This window comes from Spermophilus citellus, assembly GCF_964194105.1.
Source record: "Spermophilus citellus genome assembly, chromosome: 13".
Lineage (NCBI taxonomy): Eukaryota > Metazoa > Chordata > Mammalia > Rodentia > Sciuridae > Spermophilus > Spermophilus citellus.
The window spans coordinates 42,249,157-42,269,673 of record NC_138193.1 but is presented as its reverse complement, the minus strand read 5'-3'; the positions used below and the strand labels follow the sequence as shown (position 1 = coordinate 42,269,673).

General features: G+C 35.0%; 1 protein-coding gene across 1 annotated transcript in view; it reads left to right on the top strand.

The window, feature by feature from the left end:
- The window catches only part of DNAH6 (dynein axonemal heavy chain 6), a gene marked incomplete at both ends in the record, with an annotated part of 280,659 nt that overhangs the window by 26,802 nt on the left and 233,340 nt on the right, over positions 1–20,517 (top strand). Inside the window, 6 exons of the mRNA XM_081264582.1 lie at positions 3,294–3,561; positions 6,447–6,581; positions 6,669–6,789; positions 7,854–7,983; positions 10,112–10,280; positions 10,717–10,833. Of these exons, the coding sequence (XP_081120708.1) occupies positions 3,294–3,561; positions 6,447–6,581; positions 6,669–6,789; positions 7,854–7,983; positions 10,112–10,280; positions 10,717–10,833 (940 nt within the window). The remainder of the gene's footprint in view (positions 1–3,293; positions 3,562–6,446; positions 6,582–6,668; positions 6,790–7,853; positions 7,984–10,111; positions 10,281–10,716; positions 10,834–20,517) is intronic.

Below are 20,517 nucleotides of genomic sequence, written 5' to 3'. Positions count from 1 at the left end.
CAGAAGTATTTCCCATCACTGCAGGGTATAATAGAGCTGCTGCCTGAAATGACAGATCGAAATAAAGTTTTATTGTTTTGCAAAAAGTCAAAAGAATTAACTCCCAGAGAAGACTTCCGGTAGGTAATCACTTTGATTTGTACATGAAATGAAAAATAATAGGACAATTTATGATTTACCACAAGAGCCAGGTAATTTTCTCACTCCATTGGATTCTTTCAAACAAGACACAAAAGTTGACTTAAAGTTTCATATCAGATTGATAGAGAGAGATTGTATAGTAAAATCATTAGACAAGGGACCCCTTGATCCTGCATTGAACAACCAATCATAACAGATATTTTTTCTAGTTTGAAGACAGTATAGTTAAATGTAATTTTATTAAAGATCTTTTTCTTACCCTGATTCATTAGCCAAGGATCTCTGTTTAGGTAAATGTATCATAAAGTCATCTTTTTTTAGCAGCAAAGTAGGAATTTTATTCTTGAATTTTTTTTAAGTTCTCTCTTCAGGTTTTAGGGGAAGATCAATGTTTCTGATTATCTTGTCAAAGAGAGGACTAGCAGAACAAACATCCAAATCGAGTATCCAGGAGGCAGCTGAAGTTGGAATCCTGAATGCCAAGAAATGCTGAATGGGCAGTCACCATTATAAGTGGTGGTTCAACTCCAGAAACTTCTAAGTGCTCTGAGGCAGAGCACATACAGCAAAGCACCAAAATCCAGCAGGGTCAAGGAAAAGCTTTCTACACACAAGAGAGAAGTTCTGCACAACTTCAGTTACAGAGGAAAGGTAGTCAGAAGACTAGGAGAGTTAGAAAACAACAACAACAACTTCTCTTTGGAGGAAAGCATGAGATATATACCTAGGAAGGAAAGCATAGTATGTAGATTTTTAAGTGAGTATGAAATAGAGATCAGGTTGTTAGTTCTGTTTTTGTTGTTGTTTCTTTCTTTTTAGATACAGTTTTGTGGTTACAAACTTTGTACATTAAAATCACCCAGGCAGCTTGTTAATCAGGAGTCTCACAATGAAGATTCTGCGTTTGACCCAGACATCTAGATTCTTAATAAATACTCCAGATGGTTTTGATATTGATGAGCTAATCTTTGAAAAAGACTCACATGTGTTCATTTACTGTGTTAACAGTAGAGGTGTGTAGAGGGAAAAAAGCATAGGGGTTTGAGAATGAATGTCTTAGAAGAAAGAAAAATACAAATAAAATAATTTCTAAGTGGCATTGAGGGCCAACAAATTGAAATTCAACATCAGGGATCACATTTGCTGCCTTCTAGCAGGGCTGTCAGTAGAAGATAAACCACACAGAGCAAGTGTTCCAGACTTGAACCAAGGGGTTGGTCAGCTATTCTAGTTTCTAGGTTGGTTTGATGTCTGATGTTAATGAAACATCTGAAGTTGATTATAATTTCACTGGCAAGTGTTACGTTTTGAAGTTTAACATTTTGAAGAGAATCACTCCAAAAATGTCCTATTTATATCTTTAGCTATTGAACAGGGAAAAAAGGAAAAAAATTTGATGTTTTCCATGTATCTTAGAGCATCAATTTCTGGTGTGAGTTAATTAGAACACATAAAAAAGTCAGTTAATGGGGTCAGGTAAAAGCAAAAGAGGTTTTCCATTGCAGTTCTGAAATAGGAGAATAACCTTAAAGTTAGTTATGAGCTCCCTCCCACACTCCACTGTACCACTGCCCCTCGGTTTTCTTTGTGGGCTCACATGAATAGCTCTTGGGTTTGCTTTCGTTTTGGTTCTGTATGTCACAATTTACAAAAATATTCTGTTTTATTAATTATTTTTTAATTTTTAAAATTACTTATGCCTATAGTACTTGGCTTTTTGACAATGGACCCAAGAATTTTGTTCCAGTCCTTTGAAAATTGACTATGCAAATGCACGTGAATTTGTTTATATACAGCAATTTCAATCATTTCACTCCAGGTTCAGAATACAGAACAAAGGAATGCAAGAGAACACAGACAAGGGAAACAATTCATTTGCACTGGAGTGTTACTAATATACATATTTTGCATAGTTTTAACATAAAAACAATTGGGATTTGTGTTTTGTATATTATTTAACCTTTATCTTATTCTAAAATCTCAGAGAATCTTCAGGAATATTACTTTCCTAAATTCCTAAGTGTATATTAATAAGGTACTACATCATATTTTATATTTATTTTAATATTGATTAAGTTGCATATAATATGTAACGTTATAGCTAATATATAGGAAATGTCTTTTTACTGTAAATTCTTATTTTAAAATTTTTTAGAGAATTAGACCTTTCTGTTCTTGTTACTTTTTTTTATTTCTTCTGCTCTAGTTCCTGTTTTTATACTGTTCTTGATTTTCTTCTTTACTTGATCTGTTTCCTTTTATATATACAGTTAAGGAATGCTCTTGATGATCATTAAAGAAAGACATAACTTGATCTAAATAATTTCTGAATAATAATTATTTTGTATGTGATGACTTAGGCAAAAATTTTATCTTAATTTGGGTCAGTTCTTATCTAATTTATGTTTTCTTTCACATATTTCATAACTGTCAATACTAGATAGTTTAAAACTATTTTATACTATTAATATTGAATAATTTCCAAAGAATCAATAATAAATTAAAAACCCAGTTCCCAATTGTTTTCAGTCAGAATGATTAGGTTTTAATATTTATAGTAGGTTTTTTTAATTGTAAAAATCATGTAACTTTGATATGGGCATATTGCCAAGAATATGAAATCTTTATAATAAGACCAAAGCTCCCCTTTCTTTTATTGAATAAATTATTCAATCTGAAAGTAGTTTGTTAGAATTTTGTTCAATTTTAAATAATATTAAATCAAGAGAGAGAAATGAATTACAGTAGATGGGGTAGAGAGAGAAGATGGGAGGAGAGGGGAGGGGAGGGGAGGGGGGATAGTAGAGGATAGGAAGGGCAGCAGAATACAACAGACACTAGTATGGCAGTATGTAAAAAAGTGGATGTGGAACCGATGTGAATCTGCAATATGTATACAGGGTAAAAATGGGAGTTCATAATCTGCTTGAATCAAATGTATGAAATATGATATGTCAAGAGCTTTGTAATGTTTTGAACAACTAATAATAAAAAATTTTAAAAAAATTAAATTATATTAAATCATAAAATTTAAATAGTATTACATTTTAATAATTTTCAAGAAATTTATCTCCTTACAACAAAATAACTTCAATTGCTTGACTTTGTATTGAACACTTTATTCATTTGTCTAAATCTCTATTCTTTCATAGAGTTGTAGCTTATGAGAACATCAATAAAAACGACTACTATACGATTAGCCAAAAGGCAGTGACACACATTTACAACGATGAGATCGAATTTATTGAAATTGATCGATGGGAACAGGAATACCTATATCACAGAGAACTCATTAAGATCCCCATATTTTCACTTTTCCGGAAATGGAAAGCTTTTAGCGTATGGAGGAAGAATGTACGCTCCACGAAAATCAATGAATGTCGAAAATCTCTACAAAAAGATTTGTTCATTGTTCATCCTGTATGTATTTATTAGTTGTAATTTAAAGAATTACAGAAAAAGAAAAGATAGTCTCATAAGTGGAATATTTCACCTTTTTAAGAGAATTAACAATTTTTAACCTGTCTAGTCAATTAGGAGTTTGCAATCCAGTGGCATTTCTATATTTTTAACTATGGTTGCAAAATGCAGAAGTACAACAAGAGAGTTGTACAGGTCCCCTTTGATTAGAAACAGGCTCAAAGTCTTGGATTTGTAATCCCCTTTGTTGTTGATCAGAAAGCTGTATGTCTTTTGAGAACAGTGGATTGGCAGCCCTATTACCTCCCCTCTTCTCTGAAACCTTCTGGACTTAATGGCCCCAAATAATCTGGTACTTGTTTTCATGGGCCAGTACCTCTCAGTAGATCATATAGGTTCCTTTACCATGGATTCAGACAATTGGGGAAAATTTAACTTTTATTTTGAATGCTAGGAGATGATAGGAAAAAAAAAACTGCTAAAGAATGTGTGGCCATATTCAAATTCCACTCAATGAATTTCAACTTACATTAGAATTTTTGTACTTGACTCCTGGGAATAACTGAAATTATTACTGGCACATTCAAGAGTGCTATATCCTCAGCTGTCTGTTTCTATGACACTAAGTCACTACTTTCTCCAATCAGAAGCCTTTAGTTTTCTTTTTACGGTCAGTTCCTTCACTTTGCATAAAGTAAAGACTTATCACCATGTTAGTCACACAATCAAGGAATATTCAGGACTACACTTAACATAGATATTAGTGCTAAACAAATATATAACCATCTGGAGTCCTCCATCTCATCCAGCATTTTGAGTTGCGGGAAAATATTCTAGTTGTTGATATAAAATTCAATCCTTACACACATCTACTTTCTTCATTTAAAGATATTTCACTACCTTTCATCTTTTACCATGTCTTGAATACTATCCATATTATAAATTTGTTACTAAACATGCAAAATAGTTCTCCCTAGAATTGCCTCCAAATTAACTCAATCAAAACTCACTCTCTTATTTTGTGTGCTTAAAGTTATCATTATCTCCTGTGCAACATTCATACCAGTGATGCATTGGTTTGATAATATCTCCTCTTGAATTGGTTCTAGAGGACTAGAATGTTTTCATGCTTTCAAGCTGCAATTGACATAAATAGCAGTCCCATTTGAAAGAAAAGTGGCACAGAACTGATCACACATACCTGGGATAAGAAACAGATTTATTGTCAAGAGCCTGACAAGGCTACTCTGCACAAAGAGAGGGATAGTGGCAGCAAGGAGGGAGAACAGTAGCAACTCCCCCTTGAATGTTACCTTTTATAGACTAGAACCATGGCCATGCACTAGGGGCAGGTTTAGTTTTCCTCTGATCTTGTGGAAGGCAAGTTTGTTTCTTGGGAACAGAGAAAGGCAGTTTTCCTATCTCTCAGAAGGGGGAACAAGGAAACAGGCATGTACCTTTATCTTCTCAAGGAGAGAGCAGGGAGAGACCTGCATATCTCTAGACCTGCATTATCTCAGGCTATTTTCTATTTCTTGGGAATAAGAACAGTATTCATAAAGTGGGGGTGGGGAAAAGGAAGATGGCTGTAATTATGCTAACACCATTGAGATGGTTTGAATATCTGTTAGATGCTAACTCACACTTATCACAGTCTTATAATTACAACTACTTGACTAGAGTGGCTGATTCTTCTAAACTGGGTTGAAGAAAGAAATATTGAAAGAAGTTGTTCCAGAAATTTTTATTTTTAGACATTTTTCAATAACCAACTTTTTTGGCACCTGTGCCTATATTTTCTTGTAACAACTTTATGGATATGACATTTACATACCATAGAATTCACCTTTATAAAGTATATAATTCAATGATTTTTAGTGTATTCACAGAATTTACCAATAATCACTACAGTCAATTTTAGAACATGTCCATCATTCAAAAGAAAAACTCCATTATTCACATTCCCTCTTTCTTCCCAATCCCTCTTTTCTCCCTCACCCCAGCTTTAAGTAACCAGTAATCAATTTTTGTATCTATAGATTTGCCTGTTCTTTACATTTCTTTTAAATGAAGTCACAATACTTTTTTTTTGTTTATTTGTTTGTTTTTTTGTGACTGGCATTTTTCACAAAACATAATGTTTTAAGGTTCATCTATGTTATAGCATTTCTTTTCATTGGCATTTTGTTCCTTTGTGTTATTATGCCTATTTATTTGTCCACCCATCTATTAATGGAAATTTGGACTGTTTCCACTTTTTGGCAATTATGAATAATGTTATAGACAATCATGTATAAGTTTTTGTCTGAACATATGTTTTTTATTTCTCTTGGTCATACCTGTAGGAATAAAATTTCTAGGTCATTAGTTACTCTATGTTTAACCTTTTCAAGAAACATAAGTTTTCCAAAACTACTTGTTGTCCACTAAAATTTAAAGTCAAATTTATCCTTGTTTTCTGTCATAGCCTTTTAGATTAATAGATGCTCCCTTCTGTTATAGTTGTGACTGGATATTGTAAAGTCCTTAAAGTAACACAAGAATCTTTATTAGCAAAAACTAATGAAATGTAAGATATTGCCCAGTTTTTTTTTACTTGCTCTCATTTTTATTCTATAAATAAGCAGAAAGACATGTATGTATTTTTAAACTGAAAAAGAAGGAATTTGACAAACTAAATTTGATAATTCAAAGAATTAGTTTACAAAAAAATTTTCAAAAGTGTTTCTACGTAATATATGTTTTTTGTAGTTGTAGCTCAAGTTAACATACAGAGCTGTTTATTTTCCTTATTAACCATTTTTACTATTCACAAGCTTTTATACTTTTAAAATACAGAACTTTTTTTTTTTACTAAACAATGATAAATTCTTATTTTCATTCAGTATTTGCGACCAGCTCTTCTTAAAATAAATGAATTGTGTTATCAATTGAGCTTTATGGGACTTTATTATATTGAAAAATGTCACACCTACACCCTGCAGGAGTTCAAGGCTGCACAAGTCGCAAGACTACAGGAGGTAAGAAATTTTGCCTATAAGGATTAAGTTTTTTCCCTATTATTGATATTTTGATATCACTAATTATGCATATTCATTAATCTCTAGGTGACAGAGCGCCTAGAAGAATTTCGAAATGAAGCAAAAGAAGTGGTCAGGAAGGCATGTCGATTTGCTTTGCGTGCTGCAGGGTTTGTTCCTGATGACTGTGCATTTGAACCTACTGAGGGTATGAAGGGCATGGAACCTGGCTATATTAGAAATGTCCGCTTTCTAAAATATCAGTTCTTCTGTACTCTCCTTGTCCTAGGTTTAAATAATGATCCTTTTTCAGTTCTTTCAAACTGCTTCTTGGTATGTTATAAATTCAATATACTTTGTGGAAGCAGGTAAAATGGTAAATACTGCATCTTCTTGCATTTCTCTCACGTAAGTATTGTGAACTGTACACAGAATATTAATCATAAGCCTTCTATAGTGGATTCTGGTTGAGACTGTCTTCTTAAATGTATGTCTGGCCTACTGTTGGAGTCAATAGGTTTGTTAAAAATTGGGGACTGAATGGATCTTAAGATTGGTCCCAGTTGGCATGGATTGTAAAGGATGATAACAATACAGATGGATCAAATGCTTGAGGGTCGAGGTATTCCTGAGAAAGGTAACATGGTCTACTGATCAACTCCTGTTAAGGAGAATGTTAAAAACTATCTATCCTATTTACTTGAGTTGAAATCAATTGGTAGGAAATTCCTTTGAATAATTAGACTTCTTTGTAGGCTTTAAATGCGTTATGAACCAAAGGATTTTATTGTTTTTACATTTTATTTGTTCTTTCTTTGAATGTATATTGAAAGAAATGGATTTTTTTATCATTTACATTTTAAAACTTTTAATAATCTGTACATGAGTACACATTAGATAAAAGTCTGTGAATTATTAATATATTAATGCAGTATTCTAATCTGATTCAAAATGGGGTTGGGAGGGAGAGCAAGGGAGGAAGATTAGGGAATAGGGATGGGAGGGAAAGAGAGGAAGAAGGGGAATACATGAATGGTGGAAGGAGACCCTCATCATTATACAAAATACATGTATGAAGATGTGAATTTAGTGTCAACATACCTTATATACAATCAGAGATATGATAAATTGTGGCATACAGGTATATTAAGAATTGTAGTGCAAAAAAATAATAAGAGAGCTCATGTATAATGGCATAATTTGGCATGAACATACTTTATATAAGAAATGAAATTTTTACACAAAAATTCTTGTGTCTTCTGTTGTTCTTAGCTTGCTATGCAAAAATAAGTGGAGTAGGTTTCAGTGATGTGCTGGTTGAGTTGCCCTCTTATGGAGATTCTGAAAAAATGACATATACAGAACAGGCCAGCAAAAGGCATCATTGCATGAGGCTAACATGGTAAATGACTAGTATTTATTTTAAGAAAAATTAGATCATCCATCCTGCTCAAGTTTCATTAAAAATTAAACCTTGGAAGATGATGAATATGTTAATTTGTATGACTGGAGTAATTATTTTGTTCTGTATATCAAAACATCTTGTGTCCTACTCAGATATGTACAATGAAAAGTTAAAACCAAAACATAAAGATGTTTTAATGTTTTTAATTTTTTTTAAGAGAGAGTGAGAGAGGGAGAGAGAGAGAGAGAGAGAGAGAGAGAGAGAGAGAGAGAGAGAGAGAGAGAGAAAATTCTTTTTTAATATTCATTTTTTTTTAGTTATCGGCGGACACAACATCTTTGTTTGTATGTGGTGCTGAGGATCGAACCTGGGCCACATGCATGCCAAGGCGAGCTTGCTACCGCTTGAGCCACATCCCCAGCCCATGTTTTTAATTTTTTAAAAAAGGCAATGTTCATTTCCAAACATCTCCTTTTAAAAAAAAATCAAAACTGTCACCATAGAGTTCTCTAATAGTTATGAGAATTTAAGGAATATGATTACCTAAATGCATGCTCCAGAAACCCATCCTTTCAACTGCCACTCAGCAAAGTAGCTGCTGGGACAGGCAGGCTGATAGTAAATCCAAGTCCAAGAGTTCCTTTTTGATATCTAAGGCTGTGATTCCCTCTGGCCTAGCCTGGAACAACTCCCTGCAATAAAACAAGTTGTGCGAAGGAGAAGCCAGGCACACAGAGATTTGTGGACCTCCACAAGTAGGTTAGGAGGGCCTGCTCTAATGCTGGGTGACCAGCACCCCGCTAGGTAGGTTCCTGCTCAGGAGGTGTGAGCAGCCTGGGAAATAAAAAGTCTGAAATAGTAAGATATAAAGCCGGAGCCAGAAATTAGATAAAAAGGGGAGTGCATCTGATGGGAGCTGGAACTGAACAACTGAAGATTGGCCCTGATTCTTTCTTTAAGGAGGAGTACATCAAAGGCAGGAATAAGGTTTCAGGGAAGGAGTCTTGCTTCTCAGTGTGGCAGGGTCTTGCAGTAAACAGGTCCATTGGCATTTTGACAAGCCACACCCACTTCCAGAGTCTGCATAGCTCCAGCGGGTCATTCCATCTCTGATGCTGTGCTGAACTTGTGATGGAGCTAGGTAGGAAGCCACATGAACCAGGCATTCTCAAACCAGCAGGGTTGCTGCTGGGAGTTCTGATACCCTACTTTACTGCCTCATGGTTTCAACATTGTTTTAGTTCACACACAGTGCATGGATGACTTCCTGCACTGCTCCATCCTTTGGGTCACTAAGGAACTATGGCAAACTGAAAAATCACATAAAGTTCCATCCTATCGCTAAGGCAGCTTTTACAACTGGGAGCCTGGAAGGGAAGTGTTCCTCCTAGTACCTCACCAGGGAACTTGCTATTAGCTGTGCCATCTGCTTACCTAGCTCCATCTTGAACTTGACTATTTCAGAGTTTAAAGTTTCCATCATTCTGAAGCCTTATGATCACAAATAACTCTTACAAACAAAATCACCAAAGATTATCTGAAAAATTGTGAAACTATAAAGCATTGATTATTACTATTTGGTGTTCACTAACTTAATCTATCAATTAAAACCATTTATTTAATGTACCTTAATTGTGTACTCTTTTATATATGAAAATGTCTGCATCAATGAAAGTCAGTGAAGCTGTCTCAAAGGCCACCATCAGATCCTAGAGATACAAGAAACCCTAAAGCTCCATTTAAGCAAACTAAAAAGTTATTCTAAATGTAACAGTTGTTGTATACGTTAAGTTTTTCTTTAAAACACTTAAAAAATCATATATCCCTTTGGCTAGATGAGCTACGTGCATTTTCCTTAATAGCTATATTGCTCATTAAATAGACCATGAAGAGTTAGAACACCTAGCTAAAAACCGATGTTGCATATTTGAATATAATTGTGTTCTAAATGGAAGAATGTCTAAGAAAAACTCTTCTGGACAATAAATCTCTGATGTTATAATATAATTAGGTCACAACTCAAGGAGAAATTATATTTTAACATTTAAATACTTGCTTTAGAGTCATGATCAAAAATATATAGTGATTATAGAGAACTGAAACAATATTTACTTTTCTTTTCAAGCTTTATCTATCTAAATGATTATTTAATTGAGAACACACTGCATATCTTAACAGTAAATTCTGCTAACTCTCTTCTGAATTATCTTACTGATAAACTGAAAAGAACACCTTCAGCAGATGTCATTCAGAAATGGATTACTGAGGAGAAGCCTGAAGTCACTGACAAAAAGGTATATTCAGATCAAACTAAGAATCATTATCAACACTTATTTGATGAGTTCTTACTATAAATCATGCTATTTTCTGTATACTAGAAAAATAGAGAAATTTTCTGTTGAATATGTTTCTATTGAAGTATTTGTTGTTAGTTTTATTTCTATTGAGTATATGAATTCCACTTCTATTTAAATATTATCAACTTTGTTGTATACATTATTCATGTTTTCCCCGTTTATTGTTTGCCTTTCCATTTTGTTGATAAGTGTTTTTATAGGAGAGAAATTTTATGATACTATATCATCTTTAAATATTTATCTTTTATCTTTTCTTTTCACATGCTATGGTTATAAATTCAGCTAATTATATAAACTTAAGTTTACATGTCTTTGTCTTAATTTATGCCTTGGTACTAACATCTTTATAACACTGCAAATATGCTCATTTTAGGGGGCTCCTGTAGTGGAAAAGCAGGAAGAAGATGAGTCTCTCGTTCCCATGTTCATCACAGAACTGATTTTGACAGCCCAGTCACTACTCTTTGAGCCTTCAATGGAAGATTTTCTGGTATGCTTCTTTATATAATTTCTGCATTATGTACACATTTTCTGCAAAATAAGCAACTGCTTTACTATCAAAAGATTGGCAGGACTATTATCACTTCTCCAAAGCAGAGGAAAGCATTGTTCTTTCACAGCATTCCCTATACATAAAATCTATCTAAAAGTATAGCACATTTTCTTTAACTTGAGGAAAATTAGGGGCTTGGTAAGGTACACCATCAAGAGGACATGTTCTGGACTGGGGTTGTAGCTCAGTGGTAGAGCACTTGCCGAGCACATATGAGGCACTGGGTTCAATCCTCAGCACTATGTAAAAATGAAATAAAGATATTATGTGTCCACCTACAACTAAAAAAATAATATTAAAAAAGAGGACATGTTCTACATAAACTTTATAATGGACTATAGGCATCCCTCTAATAAGAGTCCAAGAAATCATTCTTGGCAAACACCATTTTTAAAATCTTTTTAAAAGCATTTCGCATCTGAGGGAACTTAATTGTTTTAGTTATTCATTGCTCTGTAACAGATTACCACAAATTTTGCAGCTTAAAACAATCATCATTTTTCTCAGTTTCTATAGGCCAGGAATCTGGGAACTTGCTAATTATAGCTCATCCTCTGCTTTAGGACCTGTCCAGGCTCTAGTTCAGGTGTCAGCTGAGACTGAGGTCTTTTTTATCCCACACTTGATTGGGAAGACTCTACTTCTGAGTTCCCTCATATTGCTGGAAGAATAGAGCTCTGTCCAGCTATTGGACCAAGATCCCCATTTTTTGCAAATGTCAGGCAATGATGACCCTTAGATATAAGAAGTACCCTGTAGTCCCTTACTATATGACCCCTTCTATAGGCAGTTCATAACATAGCTCTTGTCTCTTCAAGGTCTATTAGAGAATTTCAGGAAGCCCAATCTCTCCTTTGAAGTCTTTCCCTTGATTCAGTCATGTCTACCCAGGATAATCACGTTTTTGATTAACTCAGAATCAGTTTATTTTGGACCTTGATTCTGTCTGCAGAATCTTTCTGCCTTTGCCACATAATGTAACCTAATCCCTGGAGTTAGGTCCACCCACACTCAAGAGCAGGGCATTATATAGGTAGGTGTGTGTATGTACAGTGGTGAGCAAGAATCTCAGGGGCCATCTTATTTTGTCTACCACATTTGTGTACATGTGTAGATTAGTAAACCAATCAGTCCATATTTTCTGTTGTTAACTGGTATATATACTGTAGCGCAAAAGCACTAGTTCTTGGGATCTGTAGATTTTAGTCTTGGCTCTACAATTAATAAGCACCCTGAGGTTTAGTTTCTTCATTTTTAAGATGAGAAGGCAGATGAGTTCTTGGGTTGCCTCCTCTTGCAGCAGTCTATGATTCTGTAATTTATGAGATAGGATATTTTAAGACATTTACAATGACAGGCAGACTGATAAGCTCCTAGTGTCTGGAACTGCTCTTGGGAGGTCCCAAGCAGAGAAGCACTGAGCTCCTATGTTTTCTCCTGGCCACAAAACTCATGTCCTTCACCTGGGATGAAGGTACCCCTGTGTCACAAGTGATACAAGGAAGCTGTCCCCAGCAAGCAGTTTGTTATCTTTACTCCCAAGTGACAGGCCTCAAAAAACTCAACACTCTTCTCATTTTCTGTTGTAGAATTCTGCTTCACATATAGTTATTTTTAATTCCTACACATGACTGAGCTCTGGGAATAATCTGCAAGTTCATGTGTTCATATCAACATAAGATTTTACTTCACATACCCAAAATTGGAAGTGTAAATAAGATTTTCATTCATGAATTTTTCTCCCTCCCCCCAAATTATTTTGGTCATTAGTCTTAATCATCTCCATCTGGGTTTCAAATACACATGCATATATAGGACTGCAAGAAATTATATGCTTTAAATTTTTTTTAATAATGACTCACTCTTTCTATTCCTTTATTTTAATTTATTTATTTTTATGGTTTGCTGAGGTTTGAACCCAGTGCTTCACACATGCTAGGCAAGTGCTACAAAACTGAACTAAAACCCCAGCCCAGAAAATTATATGCTTAAGTCATGACATTGTTCTTGCTTAGGTTATCAATGTATTGAATTCTTGATTCATATTTACTTTTCAATTTTCTTCTTGTGTTTGACAGATCTCCTATTGCATGTGATTTTATTTATTGCTTTCACCTCATGAAATAGACTCTTGGTTAAATTCCCCTTGGTTCTTTCTGTATCTACATTTTTTCTTTCCCATCCTTCTTTTCAAGATCTTTTCTGTCTGACCCTTGATTGATGCTCTCCTAAAGTGTTCCCTCCTCTTCACACACTATGAATTTGTCTTAGGTGCTCTTTTCTATGCCTATTGTTTTAACTTCTAGGTTACTGATTCATAAGTATATATTTATATCCAGTAGTTTTTTCTTAACCCCCAGACTTAGAGCCAACTGCAAATGTCCACCAAAATGTTCCATGATCAACTCTAATTCACCAAAATTAACTAAATTATCAACTTCTACCAAAACTTGCTCCTTCCATGCTTTTCCCATCTCAATGAGAGGCATTATTCAGCTGCCCATGTCAGGGACCTGGGAGATAGCTTAGATTCTCCCTTTGCTCCCTGAGGTCCAGTCACAGGTTTTATGTGGAGCTTTAGTTGCTCTCTCACTCAAAACCTCATCATCTCTATCTGGCCTGACATAATAGTCTGTTTTGATTTGCTTGTTTCTCTTCCCCCATTTTCCACATTTCTGTTAGCAAGTCATTCCCATAGGCAAAGCTAATCATGTCACTTTCCTGCTTAAAATTTCTCCATTACCTAGGGTAGCATTTTTCAAAGAGTGCTCTGGGAGATGTTGCTAGGCATTCTAGGAGAAAAGGGGTTATGATACATTTACATATTAACCGATGTGAAAATCCTGTTTAGTGTGTCCTGAGAAGACTCCTGTTTCCTCAGTTCTTGTCTTCTTGAAATATTTAAGTCAAGAGAATTAGAGAATAAGCATAAAGTATTTGTTTAGTTTAATGGAGGTAAGCTCTAGGAGAGCCTTGCCTCCCTGTAGAATAGACTCCCTCCCAGAGAAGAAAAGACCTAAGGCTTTCCACAGGAAGAGTTTTGTTTTATAGGTACTAGTGATTGAATCCAGGGGTGCTTTACCTAGTGACCTACATCCCCAGTCCTTTTTATTTTTTGTTTTGAGGCAGGGCCTCACTAAGTTGTCCAGGCTAGACTCAAACTTATAATTCTTCTGCCTCAGCCTCCCAAGTGACTGATTACAGGTGTGCATCATGTTACCACACTCCACATACTGGGTTTTTATACTTGGTCTTGGAATCTCCTTCCTCTTCAATGATGAACTAACTTGTTGAGGTGACTGTGGTTTGGGGGCCATGGCCCACTGCCCTGTGCTGGTTTCACATGTTAAAAAGTTTACATTGATATCCCAGAAAAACCTACCCAAGTTTTAAAACCATAATATAAATTACAGTGAATCAGGATCTGGCAAGCCTCTCTGCATGTTTTGAAGTTGGAAGTCTCTTAAACTGGCTATACTCACTTCTTCTAGTTTAAGAAGGTAGTACCTGAGCAAGAATAAGGAAGGTTTGTGGGTGGGATTTCCTGTCCTCTGAGGGAGAGTTATTTTTCATCACTCAAGGTGGGGAGAGTCCTATGTTTCCTTCCCCTACCTACCTGCTCACATCCACCTATCTGTTTACCTGTGTTAACACATCTGCCACACACTGTCTTCACTGCCTCTGTGCTCCAACACCTCTTGGTGGGGGCCCCTTCATACACAATGACAGAGAGAATGGGACTCCTAGGAGTTTTGTACTCTTGGCAAGCTCCAGCTCATATTTTAAGACTCATCAAGAAGTACTTTAACTAATTTTCTTTAAGATATTTGTTCTAAATTATAAACTAATCCATGCTCATTGAAGAGAATTTGAAAAACACAAAGATCATTAAAATCATCCAAAATCTTGTCAAAAATAGAAATAACCACTGTTTTTATTGTTTCCAGCATACTTACTTTATCATGAGATTATATACATAGATGTAGATACATTTTTCAATAGGGATAACATACATACATCAGTTCTCTCTCTCTAACTTAACATTATGTCATAAACTTTTTCCCATGATATTGACCAGTTTCTGGAGATATCATTTTGAAAGGCTATGGAATTTTCCATTGTATAATGCACCATAACTTGTATAACCATTCTATTCATTTTGAGTACTTCAGTATATCTTTTTTTATGTAAATTTTTTATTTATATATGACAGGAGATTACAATTCTTATTACATATATAGAGCACAATTTTTCATATATCTGGTTGTATTCACAGTATATGCACACCAATTCATGTCTTCATACATGTACTTTGGATAGTAATAATCATCACATTCCACCATCATTAATTACCCCATGCCCCCACCCTTCCCCTCCAACCCCTCCCCCCTATCTAGAGGTCATCTATTCCTCCCATGCTCCTGCTCACTATCCCACTATGAATCAGCGTCCTTATATCAAAAAAAACATTCAGCATTTGTTTTTTTGAGATTGGCTAACTTCACTTAGCATTATCTTCTCCAACTCCATCTATTTACCTGCAAATGCCATGATTTTATTCTCTTTTATTGCTGAGTTATATTCCATTGTGTATATATGCCACTTTTTTTGATCCATTTATCTATTAAAGGGCATCTAGGTTGGTTCCATGGTTTAGCTATTGTGAACTGTGCTGCTATAAACATTGATGTGGCTGTGTCCCTGTAGTATGTAGTCCTTTGGGTATAGTCTGAGGAGAGGGAAAACTGGGTCAAATGGTGGTTCCATTCCCAATTTTCCAAGGAATCTCCATACTGCTTTCCATATTGGCTGCACCAATTTGCAATCCCATCAGCAATGTATGAGTGTACCTTTTCCCCCACATCCTTTCGAGCACTTATTGTTGTTTGTATGCATAATAACTGCCATTCTGATTGGAGTGAGATGGTATCTTAGGATGGTTTTAATTTGCATTTCTCTAATTGCTAGTGATGATTAACATTTTTTCATGTTAATTAATTATACATCATCTTCTGAGAAGTGTCTTTTCATGTCCTTGGCCCACTTATTGATTGGGTTATTTTTTTTGTGTGTGTTTAGATTTTTGAGTTCTTTATAAACCCTAGAGATTAGTGCTCTATCTAATGTGTGAGGGGTAAAGATTTGCTCCCAAGATGTAGGCTCTCTATTCACCTCACAGATTGTTTCTTTTGCTGAGAAGAAACTTTTTAGTTTGATTTCATCTCATTTATTGATTCTTGATTTTAATTCTTGTGCTACAGGAGTCTTATTAAGAAAGTTGATGCCTAACCTCACATGATGGAGATTCTTCTATTAGACGCAGGGTCTCTAGTTGTATTCCTAAGTCCTTGATCCATTTTGAGTTGAGTTTTGTGCATGGTGAGAGATAGGGATTTAATTTCATTTTGTTGCATATGGATTTCCAGTTTTCCCAGCACCATTTGTTGAAGAGGCTAACTCTTTTTTTTTCATTTTTTTCCACATTTTTTTATTGGTTTTTCACAACATTACAAAGCTCTTGACATATCATATTTCATACATTAGATTCAAGTGGGTTATGAACCCCCAATTTTACCCCAAATGCAAATTGCAGAATCACGTCAGTTACACACCCATAATTTTACATAATGCCCTATTAGTAATTGTTGTATTCTGCTACCTTTCCTATCCCCTACTATCCCCCCTCCCCCCCCTCCCATCTTCTCTCTCTACCCCTTCTACTGTAATTCATTTCTCTCCTTGTTTATTTTCCCATTCCCCTCACAACCTCTTATATGTAATTTTGTATAGCAATGAGGGTCTCCCTTCATTTCCATGCAATTTCCCTTTTCTCTCCCTTTCCCTCCCATCTCATGTCTCTGTTTAATGTTAATCTTTTCTTCCTGCTCTTCCTCCCTGCTCTGTTCATAGTTACTCTCATTATATCAAAGAAGACATTTGGTATTTGTTTTTTAGGGATTGGCTAGCTTCACTAAGCATAATCTGCTCTAGTGCCATCCATTTCACTGCAAATTCTATGATTTTGTCATTTTTTATTGCTGCATAGTACTCCATTGTGTATAGATGCCACATTTTTTTTTATCCATTCATCTATTGAAGGGCATCTGGGTTGGTTCCACAGTCTAGCTATTGTGAATTGTGCTGCTATGAACATCGATGTGGCAGTATCCCTGTAGCATGCTCTTTTAAGGTCTTCAGGGAATAGTCCGAGAAGGGCAATAGCAGGGTCAAATGGTGGTTCCATTCCCATCTTTCCCAGGAATCTCCAAACTGCTTTCCAAATTGGCCGCACCAATTTGCAGTCCCACCAGCAATGTACAAGAGTACCCTTTTCTCCACATCCTCGCCAGCACTTGTTGCTGTTTGACTTCATAGTGGCTGCCAATCTTACTGGAGTGAGATGGTATCTTAGGGTGGTTTTGATTTGCATTTCTCTGACTGCTAGAGATGGAGAGCATTTTTTCATGTACTTGTTGATTGATTGTATATGAAGAGGCTAACTCTTCTCCAATGCACATTCTTGGCATCTTTGTCAAAAAAAGATAATTGTAGTTTTGTGGTTAGTCTCTGTGTCTTCTATTCTGTACTATTGGTCTACCAGTCTGTTTTGGTGCCATTATCATGCTGTTTTGTGACTATTGCTTTGTAGTATAGTTTAAGGTCTGCCACCTGCTTCACTCTTCCTGCTAAGGATTGCTTTAGCTATTCTGGGTCTCTTATTTTTCCAGATGAATTTCATGATTATTTTTTCTATTTCTATAAGGAAAGCTATTGGGATTTTTACTGGAATTGCATTAAATCTGTATAGTGCTTTTGTAAGTATGGTCATTTTATAATATTAATTCTGCCTATCCAAGAGCAAGGTAGATCTTTCCATCTTCTAAGGTCTTCTTTGATTTCTTTCTTTAGGGTTCTGTAATTTTCTTTACATAGAACTTTCACCTCTTTTGTTGATTCCCAAGTTTTTTTTTTTTTTTGAGGCTATTGAAAATGGGGTAGTTTTCCTCATTTCCATCTCAGAGGATTTGCCACTGATATACAAAAATGCTTTTGATTTATATCCTGCTACTTTGCTGAATTCATTTACTAGTTCTAGGAGTTTTCTGGTGGAACTTTTAGGGTCTTCCAGCTATAGAATCATATCATCAGCAAATAGTGCCAATTTGAATTCTTCTTTTCCTATGTGTATCCCTTTAATTTCTTTCATCTGTCTAATTGCTCTGGCCAGTGTTTCAAGAACTATGTTAAATAGAAGTGGTGAAAGAGCGCATCCCTGTCTTGTTCCAGTTTTTAGAAGGAATGTCTTCAATTTTTCTCCATTTAGAATGATGTTGGCCTGGGGCTTAGCATAAATAGTCTTTATGATGTTGAGATTATGTTCCTGTTATCCCAAGTTTTTCTAGTGTTTTGAACATAAAGGGGTGCTGTATTTTGTCAAATGCTTTTTCTGCATCTGTTTAGATGATCATATGGTTCTTTAAGTCTATTGATGTGATGAATTACATTTATTGATTTCCGTATGTTGAAACAATCTTGCATCTCTGGGATGAATCCCATTTATCATGGTGCACGATCTTTTTGATATGTTTTTGTATTTGATTTGCCAGAATTTTATTGAGAATTTTTGCATCTATGTTCATTAGAGATATTGGTCTGAAGTTTTCTTTTTTGTTTGTTTGTTTTGATGTGTCTTTGCCTGGTTTTGAAATCAGAGTGATATTGGCCTCATAGAATGAGTTTGGAAGTGCTGCCTCTTTTTCTATTTCCTGAAATAAATTGGAGATATTGGTATTAGTTCTTCTTTAAAGGTCTTGTAGAACTTGGCTGTGTATCTTTCCAGTCCTGGGCTTTTCTTGGTTGGTAGACTTTTGATGGTGTCTGCTATTTTGTCACTTGAAATTGATCTATTTAAATTGTGTATATCATCCTGATTCAATTTGGGCAAATTATAGGACTCTAGAAATTTGTCAATGCCTTTGATATTTTCTATTTTATTGGAGTACAGGTTTTCAAAATAATTTCTAATTATCTTCTGTATTTCTATAGTGTCTGTTGTGATATTTCCTTTTTTATCACGTATGTTAGTGATTTGAGTTTTCTCTCTCCTTCTCTTCATCAGCATGGCTGAGGATCTGTCAATTTCATTTATTTTTTCAAAGAACCAACTTTTTGTTCTGTCAATTTTTTCAATTGTTTCTTTTGTTTCAATTCATTGATTTCAGCTCCGATTTTAATTATTTCTGTCTTCTGTTGCTTTTGGTGTTGATTTGTTCTTCTTTTTCTAGGATTTTGAGATACAATGTTAAGTCATTAATTGTTGACTTTTTCTTCTTTTAAGAAATGAACTCCATGCAATGAATTTTCCTGTTAGAACTGCTTTCATAGTGTCCCAGAAATTCAGATATATTGTATCTGTGTTCTCATTCACCTCTAAAACCTTTTTAATCTCCTCCTTGATGTCTTCTACAGCCCATTGTTTATTCAGTAGCATATTATTTAGTCTCCAGGTGTTGGAGTGGACTTTATTTTTTATTTTGTCATTGATTTCTAATTTTATTTTGTTATGATCTAGTAAAATGCAGGGTAGTATCTCTACTTTTTTATATTTGCTAAGAGTTGCTTTGTGGCATAGTATATGGTATATTTTAGAGAAAGATCCATGTGCTGCTGAGAAAAAGTATATTCTCTTGTTGAAGGTTGGAATATTCTATATATGTAAGTTAAGTCTAAGTTACTGATTGTATTATTGAGTTCTATAGTTTCTTTGTTCAGCTTTTGTTTGGAAGATCTATCTAATGATGAAAGAGGTGTGTTAAATTCACCCAAGTGGCTGGGGATGTAGTTCAGTTGGTAAAGTGCTTGCTTCCCATACAAAAGGCCCTCAGTTCAATCCCCAGCACCACAAAAACAAAAAGAAAGAAAAAAATTCACCCAAAACTATTGTGTTGTGGTGTACTTGACTCTTGAACTTGAGAAGAGTTTGTTTGATGAACATAGCTGCTCTGTTGTTTAGGGCATATATATTTATAATTGTTAAGTCTTGTTGGTGTATGGTTCCCTTGAGCAGTATGTAATGTCTTTCTTTATCCTTTTTGATGGACTTTAGTTTGAAGTCTACTTTATTTAGATATGAGACTGGAAACCCCTGCTTGTTTCCACAGTTTATGTGAATGGTATGATTTTCTCCAACCCTTCACCTTCAGTCTGTGAATGTCTGTTTCTATGAGATGTGTCTCTTGGAGGCAGCATATTGTTGGGTCTTTTTTTTTTCTTTTTCTTTTTTTAATTCAATCTGCTAGTCTATGTCTTTTGATTGTTGAGTTTAGGCCATTAACATTCAGGATTATTATTGAGACATGATTTGTATTCCCTGCCACTTTTGTTTATTTTTTGGTATTTAACATGACTAGGTTTCTCCTCTGATTTTCCTTTAATATAATCTCTCCCTCTGCTGATTTTCATCATTGTTTTACATTCCTCTTCTTGGAATATTTTGCTGAGGATGTTCTGTAGTGCAGGCTTTCTAGTTGTAAATTCTTATAACTTTTGTTTTTCATGGAAGTTTTTTATTTTATCATCAAATCTAAAGTTTAGTTTTGCTGGATATAAGATTCTTGGGTT